Genomic DNA, 19,060 nt, shown 5'->3' on the forward strand with positions numbered 1-19,060 from the left:
GAGGAGAGAAGAGGCAAGATGGCCCCACGCCAGGCTGTTTATGTTCAGTATGAGTATTATCCCAGTCACATACTACCACTGATTAGCGATGCGCAGATTAGTGTAGATGCCTTTGAGTTATTGGTGCCTTTTTATAAGCTTCGTGAAATCAGGAAAGTGTTCTTTAAAGTCATTCAAAGCCAAAGCTCTAATTTTGATTATTTCGAAAGGATGATTTGTAAAGGTACATTTCAGGGAGGTGTTCCACCAACAACCTGCAGGTCAACGGCGTGACAATCTTCACTGTCTTGAGTGTTACTGCTCTCGTCATTGTTAGCATGTGTGGCCCTTTGTGCCTCCAAGGAGGCCTACATGAGTGAATCATGAGAGCATATAAAGACTTGGGGCCTAAAGTGTCTCTCTGCCAGCTGAACACCCTACTAACCCTGAATATATTATATATACACAGTTGAAGTCGGAAGTTTACATACACCTTAGCCAAATACATTTAAACTCAGTTTTTCACAATTCCTGACATTTTAATCCTAGTAATAATTCACTGTCTTAGGTCAGTTAGGATCACCACTTTATTTTAAGAAAGTGAAATGTCAGAATAATAGTAGAGAGAAGGATTTATTTCAGCTTTTATTTCTTTCATCACATTCCCAGTGGGTCAGAAGTTTACATGCACTCAATTAGTATTTAAGAGCATTGCCTTTAAATGGTTTAACTTGGGTCAAATGTTTCGGGTAGCCCTCCACAAGCTTCCCACAATAAGTTGGGTGAATTTTGGCCCATTCCTCCTGACAAAGCTGGTGTAACTGAGTCAGGTGTTAGGCCTCCTTGCTCGCACACGCTTTTTCAGTTCTGCCCACAAATGTTCTATTGGATTGAGGTCAGGGCTTTGTGATGGCCACTCCAATACCTTGACTTTGTTGTCCTTAAGGCATTTTGCCACAACTTTGGAAGTATGCTTGGGGTCATTGTCCATTTGGAAGACCCATTTGCAACCAAGCTTTAACTTCCCGACTGATGCCTTGAGATGTTGCTTCAATATATCCACCTCATTTTTCTTCCTCTTGATGCCATCTATTTTGTGAAGTGCACCAGTCCCTCCTGAAGCAACCCCCACAACATGATGCTGCCACCCCCGTGCTTCACGGTTGGGATGGTGTTCTTCGACTTGCAAGCCTCCCCCTTTTTCCTCCAAACATAACAATGGTCATTATGGCCTAACAGTTCTATTTTTGTTTCATCAGACTAGAGGACATTTCTCCAAAAAGTACGAACTTTGTCCCCATGTGCAGTTGCAGACCGTAGTCTGGCTTTTTTTATGACGGTTTTGGAGCAGTGGCTTCTTCTTTGCTGAGCGGCCTTTCAGGTTATGTTGATATTGGACTCGGTTTACTGTGGATAGAGATACTTTTGTACCTGTTTCCTCCAGCATCTTCACAAGGCCCTTTGCTGTTGTTCTGGGATTGATTTGCACTTTTCGCACAAAAGTACGTTCATCTCTAGGAGACAGAACGCGTCTCCTTCCTGAGCGGTATGACAGCTGCGTGGTCCCATGGTGTTTATACTTGCGTACTATTGTTTGTACAGATGAATGTGGTACCTTCAGGCTTTTGGAAATTGCTCCCAAGGATGAACCAGACTTGTGGAGGTCCACAATGTTTTTGGCTGATTTCTTTTGATTTTCCCATGATGTCAAGCAAAGAGGCACTGATTTTGAAGGTAGGCCTTGAAATACATCCACAGGTACACCTCAAATTGACTCACATGATGTCAATTAGCCTATCAGAAGCTTCTAAAGCCATGACATCATTTTCTGGAATTTTCCAAGCTGTTTAAAAAGGCACAGTCAACTTAGTGCATGTAAACTTCTGACCAACTGGAATTGTGATACAGTGAATTAATCTGTCTGTAAGCAATTGTTGGAAAAATGACTTGTCATGCACAAAGTAGATGTCCTAACTGACTTGCCAAAACTATAGTTTGTTAACAAGACATTTGTGGAGTGGTTGAAAAAGGAGTTTTAATGACTCCAACCTAAGTGTATGTAAACTTCCGACTTCAACTGTGTACACACACACACCAAACCTTAACCAGTCATTTCCCTGAGCACCTCTATGGTCTGACTCATACTACCAGAGCAATGTTAGGAGCAGTTAACAGCCATGACAGGGTCTATGACTGGCCTCCTGCTGTCAGGTAGTGACCTTCACTCTGTACAGACTTTAACTACCAGCTGCATGAGCGCCAAACAAGTTTTCAGAGGAAGCCACCGCTCAACTCAACCGTTCGCTTCTATGTCATTATTACCATTCTAATTTATTTTCCTTTGACACCTGCTGTTAGGGTTGTGGTTTGGGGTTGGCACATCATTTAAGGCGCCAGTCCTAAGAAATGTGATAGGAGGGTGATGTGTCGACTAGAAATTCCAGTACCAGGTAGTACACACTTTGTACTACCTACAAAGAGGGTTTCGCTTAGTTTTTCTGCCTTGGCTACTCTTCAATTATGTGCTCATTCATTTGACTTGAATGTCTTTCTGAGCTCTGCTCCTTTCTCCGGAGTCCGGACTTGTTCACTTTGCTCAGCCCACGGGCTCCAAACACACATCAGCCCTCTTACTTTGTTCACCGCGTTTCTCTCCGGTCAACCTGTCCTAGCAGTACACGACATGGTCTCTAACCCCTGTCCTCTTGTCTCTGTAGGTTCACATGCCCGCGGCCAGCTCAACGGCTTGGGGCAGAAGGGCCACAAGGCTGACGGGTTGCGGTTGCAGAGCACAAATGGCAGCAGCGAGTACTCTGAGGATGGTCCTGCCAAGAAGAGGTGAGTGGTGTTAACCTATACTCTGGAGAGATCGTTCTCTCTGCGCGCTCTCTGCTCAGCAGCAGCTTTGGCCGAGTGAAGGTAGTGAATCAGGGGGAACTCTACAGTACTTTTTTTCATGGCCTGCAGTACAGCCAAGGTGTCAGGTGTTTTGAACAAGGTGATGTCAGCATTTGTTAATTCAGTGCTCTTTTGTCATGGGATTGTGTGTGTGTGGGAGCGAGAATTATCAAAGCAAAAATGAACAAATGTGCTGGTAAATGTATGAAAGCCTCTGCCGTCTTTTATTAATTAACTTCATTCCTGCTGTATTCTCTTCTCAGTAATGGGACATGACAGCATCAACAGTGAAGGGTAAAGACGAGTTTGATTCTGAAGAATGGGAGCTCTTTAACCAGCGTTCGTTTTTAAAAGGCAGAATGTTTTTAATTAGGGAGTTAAGAGATGTGTTGAGCGTTTCCAATTAATAATTTAGGAGAAACTTAATGCATTCAAATACAACAATTAGCTTGTTGCCATGTCATTTGTACTAGTGATTTGTAATCTGTAAAGGCCTTGGGAGAACTCCGCTTCAAGAGCTTCTCTCACGCCGTTTCGCCCCTCAGGCTCATTCTCATGGGAAGTAGAATAAGACAATTATTTGGAAATTGAAAATTGGTACATGTGCTTCTTACACCTTTTTATTCTCCCTCTGAGATTCAAGTGATTGAACTCTAATGGGTTCTTTAGATCTAGTATAAAGAGAGAGAGGACTGTCTGATCGGTGTGTGTGTGTGTGTGGAGATTGGATAAAGTTAGGGTGAAGACTCTGAAAACCGTCTATATAGTATATGAGTGAAATATTGTGCCCAGATTGAACATGTTGGCCTGGTCATTCCCTGTAGGGTTCCCCTCTGACGTGGTGCTCTGTACCTCTTGGCTGACTGTCACCTGGGAAATGTTTGTTTAGTTAATAAGATGCAGATACAGGAGACTGGTCCTCAGGAAGGGCAGAAGGAGACTGGTGAGGGACTGGAGGATACTGGGGTGGGCTGGTGGAGACTGGGGAACAGGGGTGGTGTGAGCGACTGGGAGGGCTTCGCTCTCAAACGGCAGGTCCTCGGCCTGTAACAGACCAGTCACTGTGGATTAAATGCATTGCTACACACACACTCCCAGCTACATTAAATGCTAATAATTCATTTACATATGCTGTATTGCAGAAGCCATAGCACATAGATTGGCCCTGTAATCTCTCTCACTATGAGACCCTCTGTGTAGCCAGCCATTGCATGTTTCCTATGCCACTGTCTCCACCTGTCCTATTTTCACCCTTGTGTGTGTGTGTGTGCACGCATGTGGTATCTTGCAGTACCTGGCCTTGCTGTACCTGTTATTGAATAGTCCAGCAGACCTGGTCATTGAGGCCTGGCAAACCTGAAAAGGAGAGCAAGGGAACAAGATGGACAGACGGAGGAGAGAAGGAGACAGGCGTAGTGTCAACAACAGGCCTGTGTTCACTAGGGTGCTTTTCATTAGTTCTCATGCAGGAAATAAAAGCAGGCTCTCCCTCTCTTAATGAGCAGCCGGCTCACAGAGCGCTTGGCAATGGCTCAGGCCTTTTGGTGTGTATTGTGTGTGTGGAGGACGACTTCTTGGCCCTGGCATCTGCAGCCCACGCCAGTCTATAACAGGGTGGCTGACTGAGGAGCTGCCAGGACCTTTCACACCTGGCAATGCAATAACAAGAGAGGGAAGGGGGAGGAGGGGGAGGCGCAGGTGCATGGTTTTGGCTGCAGCGTCCTGGGGGGCAAGGGAGGGTCCCTGTGTCTGAGGGGAGGTGGGTCCAAGGGAGGCGTTTGGGATCTGGGTGATGTTTGTCTTCGCAGGACACCGAGATGGGAGATCAGGCACCAGGACCTCCCCTCCCTGCTAAGTACTGGAGATGTGCTTCCCTCGTCTTCCCTTTCTCTCCAGTTCCCAGCTACACTACCCAGGCTGAAGTAGGAAACACAGGGTTCAGCCATGGTGACCGTAGTCTTAAAGCTCCACATCTTATGGTGATTTTATTGAAGCCAGTTCTCCTCAGTAGCAGAAGCCAAGTAGAGCTCATTGAGCTGCTTGTTTGTTTTAATGAATGCTAAGTTAGTAATGCGCTTCCTTTCTGTCTTCTCACCCATCTACACACAATACCCCGCAAAGACAAAGTGAAAACATGTTTTTAGAAATTTGAGCACGTTTATCGAAAATGAAATGCATATCTCATTTACATACACTAAAAAGTTTGAGGTCACTTAGAAATGTCATTTAAAAAATATATATATACATTTTTAAAAGTCCATTTTAAAATAACATCATTGATCAGAAATACAGTGTAGACATTAATAAGGATCCGTGCCCTTTTTGTGTGCAAATTTTCGCCTAAAATGACATTCCCAAATCCCAAGGCCCTAGTCTATGGATTTTACATGACCGGGAATACAGATCTGCATCTGTTGATCATGGATGCCTTTTAAAAAAAATAGGAGTGTGGATCAGAAACAGTCAGTATCTGGTGTGATCACCATTTGCCTCATGCAGAGCGACACTTCTCATTCACTATAGAGTTGATCAGGCTGTTGATTGTGGAATGTTGTCCCATTCCTCTTCAATGGTTGTGCGAAGTTGCTGGATATTGGCGGGATCTGGAACACTGTTGTACACGTCAATCCAGAGCATCCCAAACATGCTCAATGGGTGACATGTCCGGTGAGTATGCAGAAACTCGGATTTATCCGTGAAGAGCACACTTCTCCAGCATGCCAGTGGCCATCGAAGGTGAGCATTTACAACGCCAAACTGCAGTCAGGTCAAGACCCTGGTGAGGACGACATCCTTGGGTTGTCTGCACAAACCGTTTTATCAGCTGTCGGGGTGGTTGGTCTCAGACGATCCAGCACTTGAAGAAGCCGGATGTGGAGGTCCTGGGCTGGCGTGGTTACACGTGATCTGCGGTTGTTAGGCTGGTTGGCGGTACTGCTAAATTCTCTAAAATCACGTTGTGGCTTATGGTAGAGAAATTAACAAAATTCTCTGGCAACAGCTATGGTGGACATTCCTGCAGTAAGCATGCCAATTGCATGCTCCCTCAACTTGAGATATCTGTGCCATTGTGTTGTGATAACTGCACATTTTAGTGGCCTTTTATTGTCCCCAGTGCAAGGTGCACCTGTGTAGTGATCATGCTGTTTAATAACTAGCTTATCGATATGCCACACCTGTCAGGTGGATGGATTATCTTGGCAAAGGAGAAATGCTCAATAAAAGGGATGTAAACACAGTCTGAGAGACATATTTTTGGGGGATGTGTGGAGCATTTTTGTGGTCTTTAATTTCACCTCATGAAACAGGGGTCCAACACTTTACACGTTGCTCTTATGTTTTTGTTCAGTGTATAATCAGTGGTGCCCTATGTGAATGATAATATGTTGCACTCCCTCTAAGGAATCCCACCATTTTTAAAAGCAACCCATAATAGTACTATTGAGTTGTGACTTTACAGCTCATCAATAGTACTATTTACAGGTGAAGTGTTTAGCTATATAGAACATCTCTTGACGAATCACGGGCTGTGTCCTGCCTACTATAGTGTTGTAATGACTCAGGGCAGTTTAAACTGTCAGTATATCCAATGTATCTGACAGGCAGGTGAGATATCTAACCCTGTGTAGCTAGTTACTGTAGCATAAGATGGCCAGGCACAAAAAACGTATCACACTAAGTCACAGAGGATTGCCTGAACCATCTTCAGTTACCCTGCACTGTTACTGCTCTTACTGTTGTTACCCACAGTGCATGTGTGTTCCAGTGTTTTTTGTCTTTCTCTCTGTCATTTAAGTTATTATTCATGTTTGGTTTCGAAGTCAACAACCTCTTGTCACTGAGACTCATTTTATAATTCCTTTTAACTCCTCTCTCGCTCTTTCTCCTGCTCTCTAAACCGCTTTACCAAGCCTCTATAAAGATGGCAGCCTTAGGGATATTAATAACCAACTACATACTCTCACAGAGCGGTCTGAATAAACTTGATCACAATACTGGCTGCAGAGGAGTGTGTTATCGCACATTGTGATATTGTATACCCTGCCACCCCCTAGTGAACACAGTAGGTGAGATCTGAGATGGAGCAAGGCTTTGCCATGCACATTATTTGTTCCAGTTTCTCTATTCTCTGCAAGCTGCATGTATTCACTGAAGACAGTAGGCGTATCAAAGGAATAAAACTGCACCATCGCAACAAACTATACAGCAGTGCTGAAGAGAAGATGTTTGTTCTATCATGATCAGATTTGGACTGGGTGGCATTGCCCATGTTCCAGAACCAATCAGCACATGTGATGTCATGGATAATGTCATGGGTGTCTTCTGACCTGGTCCTGATTTTTTTTTTTTAAGTGATGTCATTGGTGATAACAACCGCCACACAGCCTTTCTCTGAGCCTGAATATTGACCTGGCTTACCTTGATTTAAGATGGCCGCCAAGCTCAGGGGTTAGAGGTCAGAGGCTAGGGTCAGTCCGGTAAAGCGGTCGACCCACTGAGCTGAGGAGAGAAGGTGACGTTGTCCAGCTCTGACTTAATACACAGTTCATCAGCTCACTGCTCTAAGCATAGAGAATGGTCCCAGTACACTGGTAGTATAATAATGAACAGTGGTGGACACAGTAACATGGTAGTATACTAATGAACAGTGGTGGACACAGTAACATGGTAGTATACTAATGAACAGTGGTGGACACAGTAACATGGTAGTATACTAATGAACAGTGGTGGACACAGTAACATGGTAGTATACTAATGAACAGTGATGGACACAGTAACATGGCAGTATACTAATGAACAGTGGTGGACACAGTAACATGGCAGTATACTAATGAACATTGGTGGACACAGTAACATGGTAGTATACTAATGAACAGTGATGGACACAGTAACATGGTAGTATACTAATGAACAGTGGTGGACACAGTAACATGGTAGTATACTAATGAACAGTGGTGGACACAGTAACATGGTAGTATACTAATGAACAGTGGTGGACACAGTAACATGGTAGTATACTAATGAACAGTGGTGGACACAGTAACATGGTAGTATACTAATGAACAGTGATGGACACAGTAACATGGCAGTATACTAATGAACAGTGGTGGACACAGTAACATGGCAGTATACTAATGAACATTGGTGGACACAGTAACATGGTAGTATACTAATGAACAGTGATGGACACAGTAACATGGTAGTATACTAATGAACAGTGGTGGACACAGTAACATGGTAGTATACTAATGAACAGTGATGGACACAGTAACATGGCAGTATACTAATGAACAGTGGTGGACACAGTAACGTGGTAGTATGCTAATGAACAGTGGTGGACACAGTAACGTGGTAGTATACTAATGAACAGTGGTGTACACAGTAACATGGTAGTATACTAATGAACAGTGATGGACACAGTAACATGGCAGTATACTAATGAACAGTGGTGGACACAGTAACATGGTAGTATACTAATGAACAGTGGTGGACACAGTAACATGGTAGTATACTAATGAACAGTGATGGACACAGTAACATGGCAGTATACTAATGAACAGTGGTGGACACAGTAACATGGCAGTATACTAATGAACATTGGTGGACACAGTAACATGGTAGTATACTAATGAACAGTGATGGACACAGTAACATGGTAGTATACTAATGAACAGTGGTGGACACAGTAACATGGTAGTATACTAATGAACAGTGATGGACACAGTAACATGGCAGTATACTAATGAACAGTGGTGGACACAGTAACGTGGTAGTATGCTAATGAACAGTGGTGGACACAGTAACGTGGTAGTATACTAATGAACAGTGGTGTACACAGTAACATGGTAGTATACTAATGAACAGTGATGGACACAGTAACATGGCAGTATACTAATGAACAGTGGTGGACACAGTAACATGGTAGTATACTAATGAACAGTGGTGGACACAGTAACATGGTAGTATACTAATGAACAGTGGTGGACACAGTAACATGGTAGTATACTAATGAACAGTGATGGACACAGTAACATGGTAGTATGCTAATGAACAGTGGTGGACACAGTAACATGGTAGTATACTAATGAACAGTGATGGACACAGTAACATGGTAGTATACTAATGAACAGTGATGGACACAGTAACATGGTAGTATGCTAATGAACAGTGATGGACACAGTAACATGGTAGTATACTAATGAACAGTGGTGGACACAGTAACATGGTAGTATACTAATGAACAGTGGTGGACACAGTAACATGGTAGTATACTAATGAACAGTGGTGGACACAGTAACATGGTAGTATACTAATGAACAGTGGTGGACACAGTGAAGGGTACTATACTGAAGTGCAATAGTGCACACAGGACAGGTTTGAACCTCTCCTCTTCCCACAGTTCATGCATTATGCAGCACGTAGGCTTAGGTTGCTTTTAAGGAAATTATGTGCAAAGTGGATTAGGTGTGAAGATCATCGTGTCGGAGTCATTTAAGCCTTGTGTACACAGACATGTTAGTCTGTGATGACTTACATTGGAATGTTCGCCAACCCTCCCTGTTTCACATCATAAGAGAAACGTGTTCACCACTTGTGTGCTTTCGTCTTGTTTAAAATGTCGGTCAATGTGTCAGTGTTTTATAAAGGTATTTATTTATACAGTGCATTCATAATACAAGACATATGTGCCCTGTAGCCATATCATGTTTATTTAGGCCAATGTAGGTTGATCTATTGTGAAGATTACGTTTTATCTCCCACATCCATCTCTTTAAATCCCTGGGTATCTTTTATATTCCCTCAGATACAGTTCAATTCTGAGGTCTCAAACTGGTTGATATTCCCGCAGTATTTAGCCTGTGTCTATGACTACCAGAGCCATTGTGTCCAGGAAGCTGAAAGCAGCACACATCTCAATAGAGTTGTCTGAATAGAGAGCTCGTGTTTTACTGTGGAGCATCAGTGTCAAAGCCTAACAGGAGTCTAAATCCCAACTGTGCTTGTGAATAGACTAAACACCACCAGGCAGCATGGACCTGCATCAAGCAGGACTATCAAGGTTATTCAGCATCGGCACATTCCAGACAATGCTATAGTTACAACTATTGCACCTTTAGAATAATTTAATGGACCCTTAGATGAAATTCAAGAGATTTAGACTTCAAGACCCGGGGGTCACCAGGTCAGTCAGCTGCATCCAAGGCCATCTCTCCTCCAGGTGCTCAACACTCAGACAGAAAAGCAATAAACACATTAGCTAGAGTGGCTCTCTCCCTGAGTGTGGTTTACACTAACCCTGCTTTAGAATCCCAGTCATTTGGGTCCTCCGGGCTTAATGTTTTGTATTGACAGCCATGGGCGTGGTGCTGATGTTCCAGTGGAATGGTGCTGCTGTGAGGAGAGATGTTAGCCACAAAGCTTGTGGCTGTAGTTTCACCTGGATACTAAAGCCCGTGGGGTTTATCAGCTACATACTCCTCTCATGGCTGTGTTAGTGTGATGTCGATCAATACTTTTAAACAAGGGCGCAAGAACCATTATTGCAGCTTAACTGAATATTGCTGACCTGCCTTGGCTTTACTCTGTCTTTCTGGGGCGGCAGGGAGCCTAGTGACTTAAAAGCATTGGACCAGTAAACAAAACGTCGCTGGTTCGAATCCCCGAGCCGGCAAGGTGGAAAAATATACCTCTCTGCCCTTGAGCAAGGCAGTTAACTCCGAACAACAACTCCTCCCCGGGATGTCGATTTTTAAGGCAGCCCCCTGCACCTCTCTGAGGGGTTGGGTTAAGTGCGGGAGACACGTTTTCTGTTGAATGCATTGTTGGGCAACTGACTAGGTATTCCCTATTTCTCTCTCGGTATCTACTGCATGAGTGTCTGACAGTACAGTCTTGTCTCCTCTCCAGCTGCTGAGCGCTGCAGTGTCTGCTGCTAGAGTTTATTAGGACCATCTGGAGTGGTTTAGAACCTCATTTAGCCGGGGGAACCCAGGCAGTGTTGCCGTGACCGGCTCTGGGGAACCCTCTGTCTGACAGCTAATCAATGATACAGAGTAGAGACACATGTAACATCAGAGGAGCGGCAGCTTTGAAGAGCGAGGAGTGGGAGGAAGAGGAAGAGGAGGAAGATTAGCCTTGGACGAAGGGGACATCCTGCAGTAATCCTTCCTCCTCCTCTGTATGCATGTGCCTCCACTGCAAGTGCTCTGCTCTCTCTCCACGCTCTCCCTCCCTTGGGTGCATTGCCAAGGCAGCTAGTCTGAGTCAGGATTAAGTGGTGGGTGGTGGTAATGAACAGCCTTGCTGAACTTCAGAACATAGCTTGCCTTTAGACACCTATAGAAGGAATACCGGGTAAATACGAAAGCACCTCAATAAGCAGCTCCAAGTGACAGTGTTGAGAAGTTTGTGCGTCAGCGAGACCTTTCTGCAGAGAGGCTCTGGGTTCGAGAGGCTTGGTGTCTGTTGGTGTCTGCTGTTTGTGTCCATCTGGCATTGTGGGTACTTTGTGCCATGACACTTGGGGCATTGTGGGTACTTGGTGCCATGACATTCTGACTGTAGATGGTCTGTACTTTGTCCTCCTGGGGAAAGGTTGGTCTTGTGGTTCAGCCACAGTGCTCATTGGGGCTCAGGTTTGTCTAGACAGGATGTTAGAGGCATGGCACTTCTCATAGTTTTACTGGCTCATCTTTAACTATTGCAGTTCTCATAGAAACATAAGTTGTCCCAGTAAAACTAACTGAACCTACCTTTTAACAACCCTGTCCAGTTAAAGGGCTCCTATTTATCTCTGGTTCTATTCCCATGAAAGGAGAAGGATGCTATTTCTGAAGGGGTTTATTGAAATACATGTTTTTATCCTGTTACTGTCTGGGAGGCAGTCATTAAATACCCCTCATCCATGTTCTAAGGGAGTTGTAGTGATGGTTCTACCCGAAGGAAGTTGTAGTGTTGGAACTGCACTCTGGGAGATGTAGTGTGTTCTCCCTTCAATGAGCTGTAGTGTCAGGGAGCCACTGTAACTAATGCATTCTGCATCTCTAATCTGCACTAGTCTCCATGATGCACAGTAGCGCCCTCTCCTCCCTCCATGCATCCCGAGGCCCTGCCGGCTATAGTGCCGCCAGAGCCAGGCTGTTTAAACAGCTCATGTTTTACCAGTCTGGCAGTGAAACTGATAGTTCCATCCACAACATAATGATGGGCTGGCAAAACCAGCCGTCTGACACCGGTCACCAAAGTCCCGTTCAGGTGTGACCTGCGGCAGCCATTGGTCCTTCCAGGGGGAGCAGAAACTGAACCTTTTTTTTGTTTTTCTCTTCACTGGCTGATCAAAAGCATTGGAACAGATTGGTTATCATACTGATGCACCTGCTCATCAAATACAGAATCCTTCTTGAACAATGGCTACTCTCAGGAACCGGACGGATTATTCCGTCACTGAACCGTGTGTGTGTGTGTGTGTGTGTGTGTGTGTGTGTGTGTGTGTGTGTGTCGATGCAATCTCTTCACAGCTTCTTGTTCAAGGTATTTATTTTTTATATCACCTTTTATTTAACCAGGTAGGCTAGTTGAGAACAAGTTCTCATTTACAACTGTGACCTGGCCAAGGCAAAGCAGTGGGATACAAACAACAGAGTTACACATGGTATAAACAAACGTACAGTCAATAATACAATAGAAAAAGTCTGTATACAGTGTGTGCAAATGAGGTAGGATAAGGGAGGTAAGGCAATAAATAGGCCAAAATGGCAAAATAATTACAATATAGCAATTAAACACTGGCGTGATAGATGAGTGTGCAAGTAGAGTTACTGGGGTGCAAAGGAGCAAAATAAATAACAGTATGGGGATGAGGTAGATGGATGGGCTACTTAAAGATGGGCTATGCACAGGTGCAGTGATCCGTGAGCTGCTCTGACAGCTGGTGCTTACAGTTAGTGAGGGAGTAATTTGGTATTTGGTTGGGGTTATAGGCTGTGTATTGCTTCGTGATTCAAGTGCAATTGGAACACTGTAGGTTCCGGGGGCTTGATGGAATCAAAATGCATTGTGGGTGTTTCAGGGCATGATTTGCAATATTGAAACTTTTTAATGCATGAAAAAATCGCTGTAAGATATCATGAAGCATTCCCCTACATGTAGCGCGATGAGACAATCACCCGGGTAGTCACAATCTGTCTGGAGCAAGCGGCTGTGGTCTCAATTGATTAGTGATGCTGTCTGTGCCTGTCAACCCGCCTAGCAGGGCTGAAAATCTCCTAACAAGCATCCGATTGAATGGGAGATTATTTCAAACAGCGCGGCAGTATACGGGGAGGCAGTATGACCGTGGCGTTGTCTTTTTCTGTTTATTGTAAGACAGGCGTGTATCTGGCATCAAACATCCCTGAGACAAAGAGATGATGAAATGATTGTGAAATGAAATGGCTGCGTGTGTGAGATAAGAGATGAAGAGGTCTGACCAGGTCCACCAGACAAGCTGCTCTTAGTATTCCATCCTGTCAGCCTGCTCCCCTTGTGGAATCAGAAGAAAGGAGAGACTGAGACCGAGCAGAAAAAGAGATCTGAAAGGCCCTGTGCATCTCAGAGAGGGAGATGGAAAGACAGAGAAAAAGAGAGATCTGGCCTTGAACGTCTGTTGGCAATTTGACGCCTCCTTTGTGCTTGTTATCAGTTGTCAGCTGCTGCAGAGGTCTTGGCTTTAATAGAGAACTTAATTATAAATCAGAAGTCTGTTGTTATGAGGTGGACGGCTGCTGGCTGGTGCTGCTGGGAGTTATTCTGAAGGAGCATTATCATTGTTTTAGCCTCCCTGGACACTGCAGTGTTGATATTAAAGATAATCGAATGATGTTCAAGGACCAGACTGATGAAATGCGTCAAACCAACAACTGAGACCAGAGATGAGTTAAACTGCTGAACAGAGGGGTATACTACAAAGCAGGATCAATGCGTTAGCCAGCTGACTTTGATTTAAAAAAACAGAAATACGTGGAGTTTCTGGTTCTTTAAGAAAGCTAAACATAGATATGCGTTTTTGGTTGTGTCAATAAGACTGTGACCAATTCAGGCATACCTTTTTTATTTTTTTTGAAAGATATATTTCAGAATATTCAGGCAAGTTGGCTGGCTAACTCCTTGTTCCTACTTTGTAGTATACCTCTGTTGAGATCCATCCAGGGCAACTCGGTCATGATTTAAAGGCCATTGAGCTAAGCCTGGGCTTCCAAACTAAATGAAATGCATACACAACACAGTCTGTGTAAGAATGTATGGGAATAATCCTGTTTTCACCTGTCTCTTCCCAGGCCCAGACTGCAAGCGCAGAGGAAGTTTGCCCAGTCTCAGCCCAACTCTCCCAGCACCACGCCGGTCAAGGTGTCTGATACCGCCCTGCCCGCCCCCTCCGCTCACATCAGAGACATCTCCAGACGGAAACCCAAGACTGAGGACTTCCTCACCTTCCTCTGCCTGAGAGGTACAGTAACCCTGTAGTCTGCGCCTAACATCTCACCCTTTCATCAGCAAACCCGTTCATCCACCCCCACACACACACTCAACCCTTCATCCTCCCACCTCACTGCATCTCGTCGCCAGGGCCCGATGTCAGGGCTCTGCTTCTCTAACATTAGTCAGGACTAGGGCTTCAGTCAGGCAGCCACACATCTCGAGAGGCCCAGGCCTCCCTCCCCAGCCTACCTTTGACCTAGATCCAGGCCTAGCTGTGCAGCAGGAATAGTTTAGTTCAAGGTCCAGGTTCATTGACCCTGTTTAAAAACTATCTGACAAGGCAAACACCCTGACAAGGCAAACACCAAACCCATTCTGTCCTCACAGGTTACACATTGACCATGTCTACAGGTAACATTTAAACGGTGTGTGCAGATAACAATGTTCCTTATTCAGTCTCAGCTTTAAGTGCCCCCCTCCGCACACACCTACACAGACATCCTGGTAGGGCCAGCTAATCCTGCTCCAGCACCTGAGGGCACAGAGGCCCGGGATGCTATCTGCCGCCCACCAACACAAACATGGCCCAGCTAGGGAAACAAGGGCAGCGTTACAGGCTCAGGGTTCAGCTGAAATCCCACCTCGTTTCTGTAGTGTTATAACGTGTTATACAGGACTCAAGAAGTTCACTGTCATGGCCAGTTTTCCTTTTACTCTTTATCTCAATTATAAATTGAAACCTCAAAAGAGAAATCGAGAAGCAGAGTGGAGTATAACCTCACATCAGGAACAAAGGTCCAAAAGGCTACTTAACAGATTCTACCCCCAAGCTATAAGACTGCTGAACAATTAATCAAATGGCCACCCAGACTATTTACATCACCGCTGCTACTCGCTGTTTATTATCTATGCATAGTCACTTTACCCCTACCTATATGTACCTCGACTAACCTGTACCCCCGCACATTGACTTGGTACCAGTACCCCCTGTACAGTCGTGGCCAAAAGTTTTGAGAATGACACAAATATTAATTTCCACAAAGTTTGCTGCTTCCGTGTCTTTAGATATTTTTGTCAGACGTTACTATGGAATACTGAAGTATAATTACAAGCATTTCATAAGTGTCAAATACTTTTATTGACAATTACATGAAGTTGATGCAAAGAGTCAATATTTGCAGTGTTGACCCTTCTTTTTCAAGACCTCTGCAATCCGCCCTGGCATGTTGTCAATTAACTTCCGGGCCACATCCTGACTAATGGCAGCCCATTCTTGCATAATCAATGCTTGGAGTTTGTCAGAATTTGTGGGTTTTTGTTTGTCCACCCGCCTCTTGAGGATTCACCACAAGTTCTCAATGGGATTAAGGTCTGGGGAGTTTCCTGGCCATGGACTCAAAATATCAATGCTTTGTTCACCAAGCCACTTAGTTATGACTTTTGCCTCATGGCAAGGTGCTCCATCATGCTGGAAAAGGCATTGTTCGTCACCAAACTGTTCCTGGATGGTTGGGAGAAGTTGATCTTGGAGGATGTGTTGGTACCATTTATTCATTTATTTATTCATGCCTGTGTTCTTAGGCAAAATTGTGAGTGAGCCCACTCTCTTGGCTGAGAAGCAACCCCACACATGAATGGTCTCAGGATGCTTTACTGTTGGCATGACACAGGACTGATGGTAGTGCTCACCTTGTCTTCTCCAGACAAGCTTTTTTCCGGATGCCCCAAACAATCAGAAAGGGGATTCAACAGAGAAAATGACTTTACCCCAGTCCTCAGCAGTCCAATCCCTGTACCTTTTGCAGAATATCAGTCTGTCCTTGATTTTTTTCCTGGAGAGAACTGGCTTCTTTGCTGCCCTTCTTTACACCAGGCCATCCTCCAAAAGTCTTCGCCTCTCTGTGCGTGCAGATGCACTCACACCTACCTGCTGCCATTCCTGAGCAAGCTCTGTACTGGTGGTGCCCGATCCCACAGCTGAATCAACTTTAGGAGACGGTCCTGGCGCCTGCTGGACTTTCTTGGGCGCCCTGAAGCCTTCTTCACAACAGTTGAACCGCTCTCCTTAAAGTTCTTGATGATCCGATAAATGGTTGATTTAGGTGCAATCTTACTGGCAGCAATATCCTTGCCTGTGAAGCCCTTTTTGTGCAAAGCAATGATGACGGCACGTGTTTCCTTGAAAGTAACCACGGTTGACAGAGGAAGAACAATGATTCCAAGCACCACTCTCCTTTTTGAAGCTTCCAGACTGTTATTCGAACTCAATCAGCATGACAGAGTGATCTCCAGCCTTGTCCTCGTCAACACTCACACCTGTGTTATCGAGAGAATCACTGACCTGATGTCAGCTGGTCCTTTTGTGGCAGGCATGAAATGCAGTGGAAATGTTTTTTGGGATTCAGTTCATTTGCATGGCAAAGAGGGACTTTGCAATTAATTGCAAATCATCTGATCACTCTTCATAACATTCTGGAGTATATGCAAATTGCCATCATATAAACTGAGGCAGCAGACTTTGTGAAAATTAGTATTTGTTTCATTCTCAACTTTTGGCCACGACTGTATATAGCCTTATTATTGTTATGTAATTTTATTGTTTTATTTTAATTTTGACTTTATTTAGTAAATATTTTCTTAACTCTATTTATTGAACTGCATTGTTGGTTAAGAGCTTGTATTTCACGGTAATGTCCCAGGTCTACACCTATTGTATTCGGCACATGTGACAAATACAATTTGATTAAAAGATTTTTTGGGGATGTTTTTTTCTGAACAACCTTGGCCTTGGCTTTTACAGCCGTCCTCAGTCCCAGAGTGTGTTTAACTCTGAACAGTGTCTCCTCCCACCCAGCAGAACCCTCCATGACAAACAGAAATGGCCCTTTAGGAAGACTAATGCCTCGATTTTAGATTAATTTGGTATTGGCATTAACCTCTGCTGGCTACATAAAGTAGGTTAAAAAGAACTGCAGTCAGCTGGGAGTTGAGAGGCCCAGAGGAGGATGTGGCGGCTCGTGTTTTAAAAGCCAACGCCACTTTAATGTAACAGAGTGCTGTTCAGAGCACCGTAATTAGAGATCAGTAAAACTGACAGGGTTGGCTGCCTTATTCTCAGTGGAACAGATCGCTTCTCATAATGTCCCAGTAAATGTCTTCTGTTCAGGGTTTGGACAACTCCTGTTCATGTTTTGGATGCTATGCTAACTCCTGACCAGTTTCCTGTTGTTTATCTTCACTGTGCCGTGCCTGGTTGACCGTCGCACCCCCTGTCTCTGTGGCAGCCTTATTTATAGCCCTGTACCCGGCCGAGAGGCAGACTGAGTCCTCTGCAGAGCTCATGCTGCCTTAATGGTATTTTCCTACACAGGGTTTTGCTCTCTCTTCCTTCACTTTAATGGCCCGTGTGGAAAGAGGCCAATACATCGAGGTGACGTGCAAGATTGACAGGGCAGCGCAGAGGTGTGCATATGTGAGTGTGCATGCATGCGCCCGTGTGCGGTCTGTGTCCTGGGGACAGATGGATATATACCATAAAGAAGCAGCGTATCAATGTTTTATCTTTCAAAGTGCTTTTGGCCTTTGATTTCATTCAAAGGACTTTGTACGTCTGATTCCACTTTGGTGGCCCAGGCTAGCTAGGTGTGTAACAGTCGGTGGTGCACCAAGAACAGGCAGCTGTGTTTGGCTTCCAACACTTGGTGTCGTATACAGTTATTTCCATTTGCCCCATAGAGTGGACAGGGAGGGGTAGGCAAGCAGACGGCACAGTCTGGTCTGTTCCAGAGCTAGAAGAATAATGGCATTCCTGGTAGAAATTAGAGGTCAATCGGTCATTCTGTTTAAACTGCTCGAATCCTCTCAAATGTTTATCTTATCTGACAAACATACCACATACAGTTGAAGTCGGAAGTTTACATACACCTCAGCCAAATACATTTAAACTCAGTTTTTCACAATTCCTGACATTTAATCCTAGTAAACATTCCCTGTTTTAGGATCACCACTTTATTTTAAGAATGTGAAATGTCAGAATAATAGTAGAGAATTATTTATTTCAGCCTTTATTTCTTTCATCACATTCCCAGTGGGTCAGAAGTTTACATCACTCAATTAGTATTTGGTATCATTGCCTTTCAATTGTTTAACTTGGGTCAAATGTTTCGGGTAGCCTTCCACAAGCTTCCCACAATAAGTTGGGTGAATTTTGGCCCATTCCTCCTGACAGAGCTGGTGTAACTGTGTCAGGTTTGTAGGCCTCCTTGCTCGCACACACTTTTTCAATTCTGCCCACAAATTTTCTATGGGATTGAGTTCAGGGCTTTGATGGCCTCCAATATCTTGACTTTATGGCCTTAACCTCTCTAGGGTACGTGAAATGGTAGGGTCCCACCTCATCAACAGCCAGTGAAACTGCAGGGCGCCAAATTCAAACAACAGAAATCTCATAATTAAAATTTCTCAAACATACATGTATCTTATACCATTTTAAAGGTAATCTTGTTGTTAATCCCACAAGTGTCCGATTTCAGATAGGCTTTACAGCGAAAGCACCACAACCGATTATGTTAGGTCACCGCAAAATCACAGACAAACACAGTCATTTTCCCAGCCAAAGACAGGAGTCACAAAAAGCAGAAATAGAGATAAAATTAATCACTAACCTTTGATGATCTTCACCAGATGACACTCATAGGACTTAATGTTACACAATACATATATGTTT

At 44.3% G+C, this 19,060-nt stretch overlaps 1 protein-coding gene across 2 annotated transcripts in view; it reads left to right on the plus strand.

Annotated features, from left to right (window-relative positions):
• LOC139558538 (protein Jumonji-like) overlaps window positions 1–19,060 on the plus strand; it is a 93,952-nt gene that overhangs the window by 45,598 nt on the left and 29,294 nt on the right. For both annotated transcript variants that reach the window (XM_071373711.1, XM_071373712.1), the window contains exons 3-4: window positions 2,697–2,817; window positions 14,193–14,362. In XM_071373711.1, the coding sequence (XP_071229812.1) occupies window positions 2,697–2,817; window positions 14,193–14,362 (291 nt within the window). The remainder of the gene's footprint in view (window positions 1–2,696; window positions 2,818–14,192; window positions 14,363–19,060) is intronic.

The sequence above is a fragment of the Salvelinus alpinus genome, chromosome 29 (genome assembly GCF_045679555.1).
Source record: "Salvelinus alpinus chromosome 29, SLU_Salpinus.1, whole genome shotgun sequence".
In the NCBI taxonomy this organism is placed as follows: domain Eukaryota; kingdom Metazoa; phylum Chordata; class Actinopteri; order Salmoniformes; family Salmonidae; genus Salvelinus; species Salvelinus alpinus.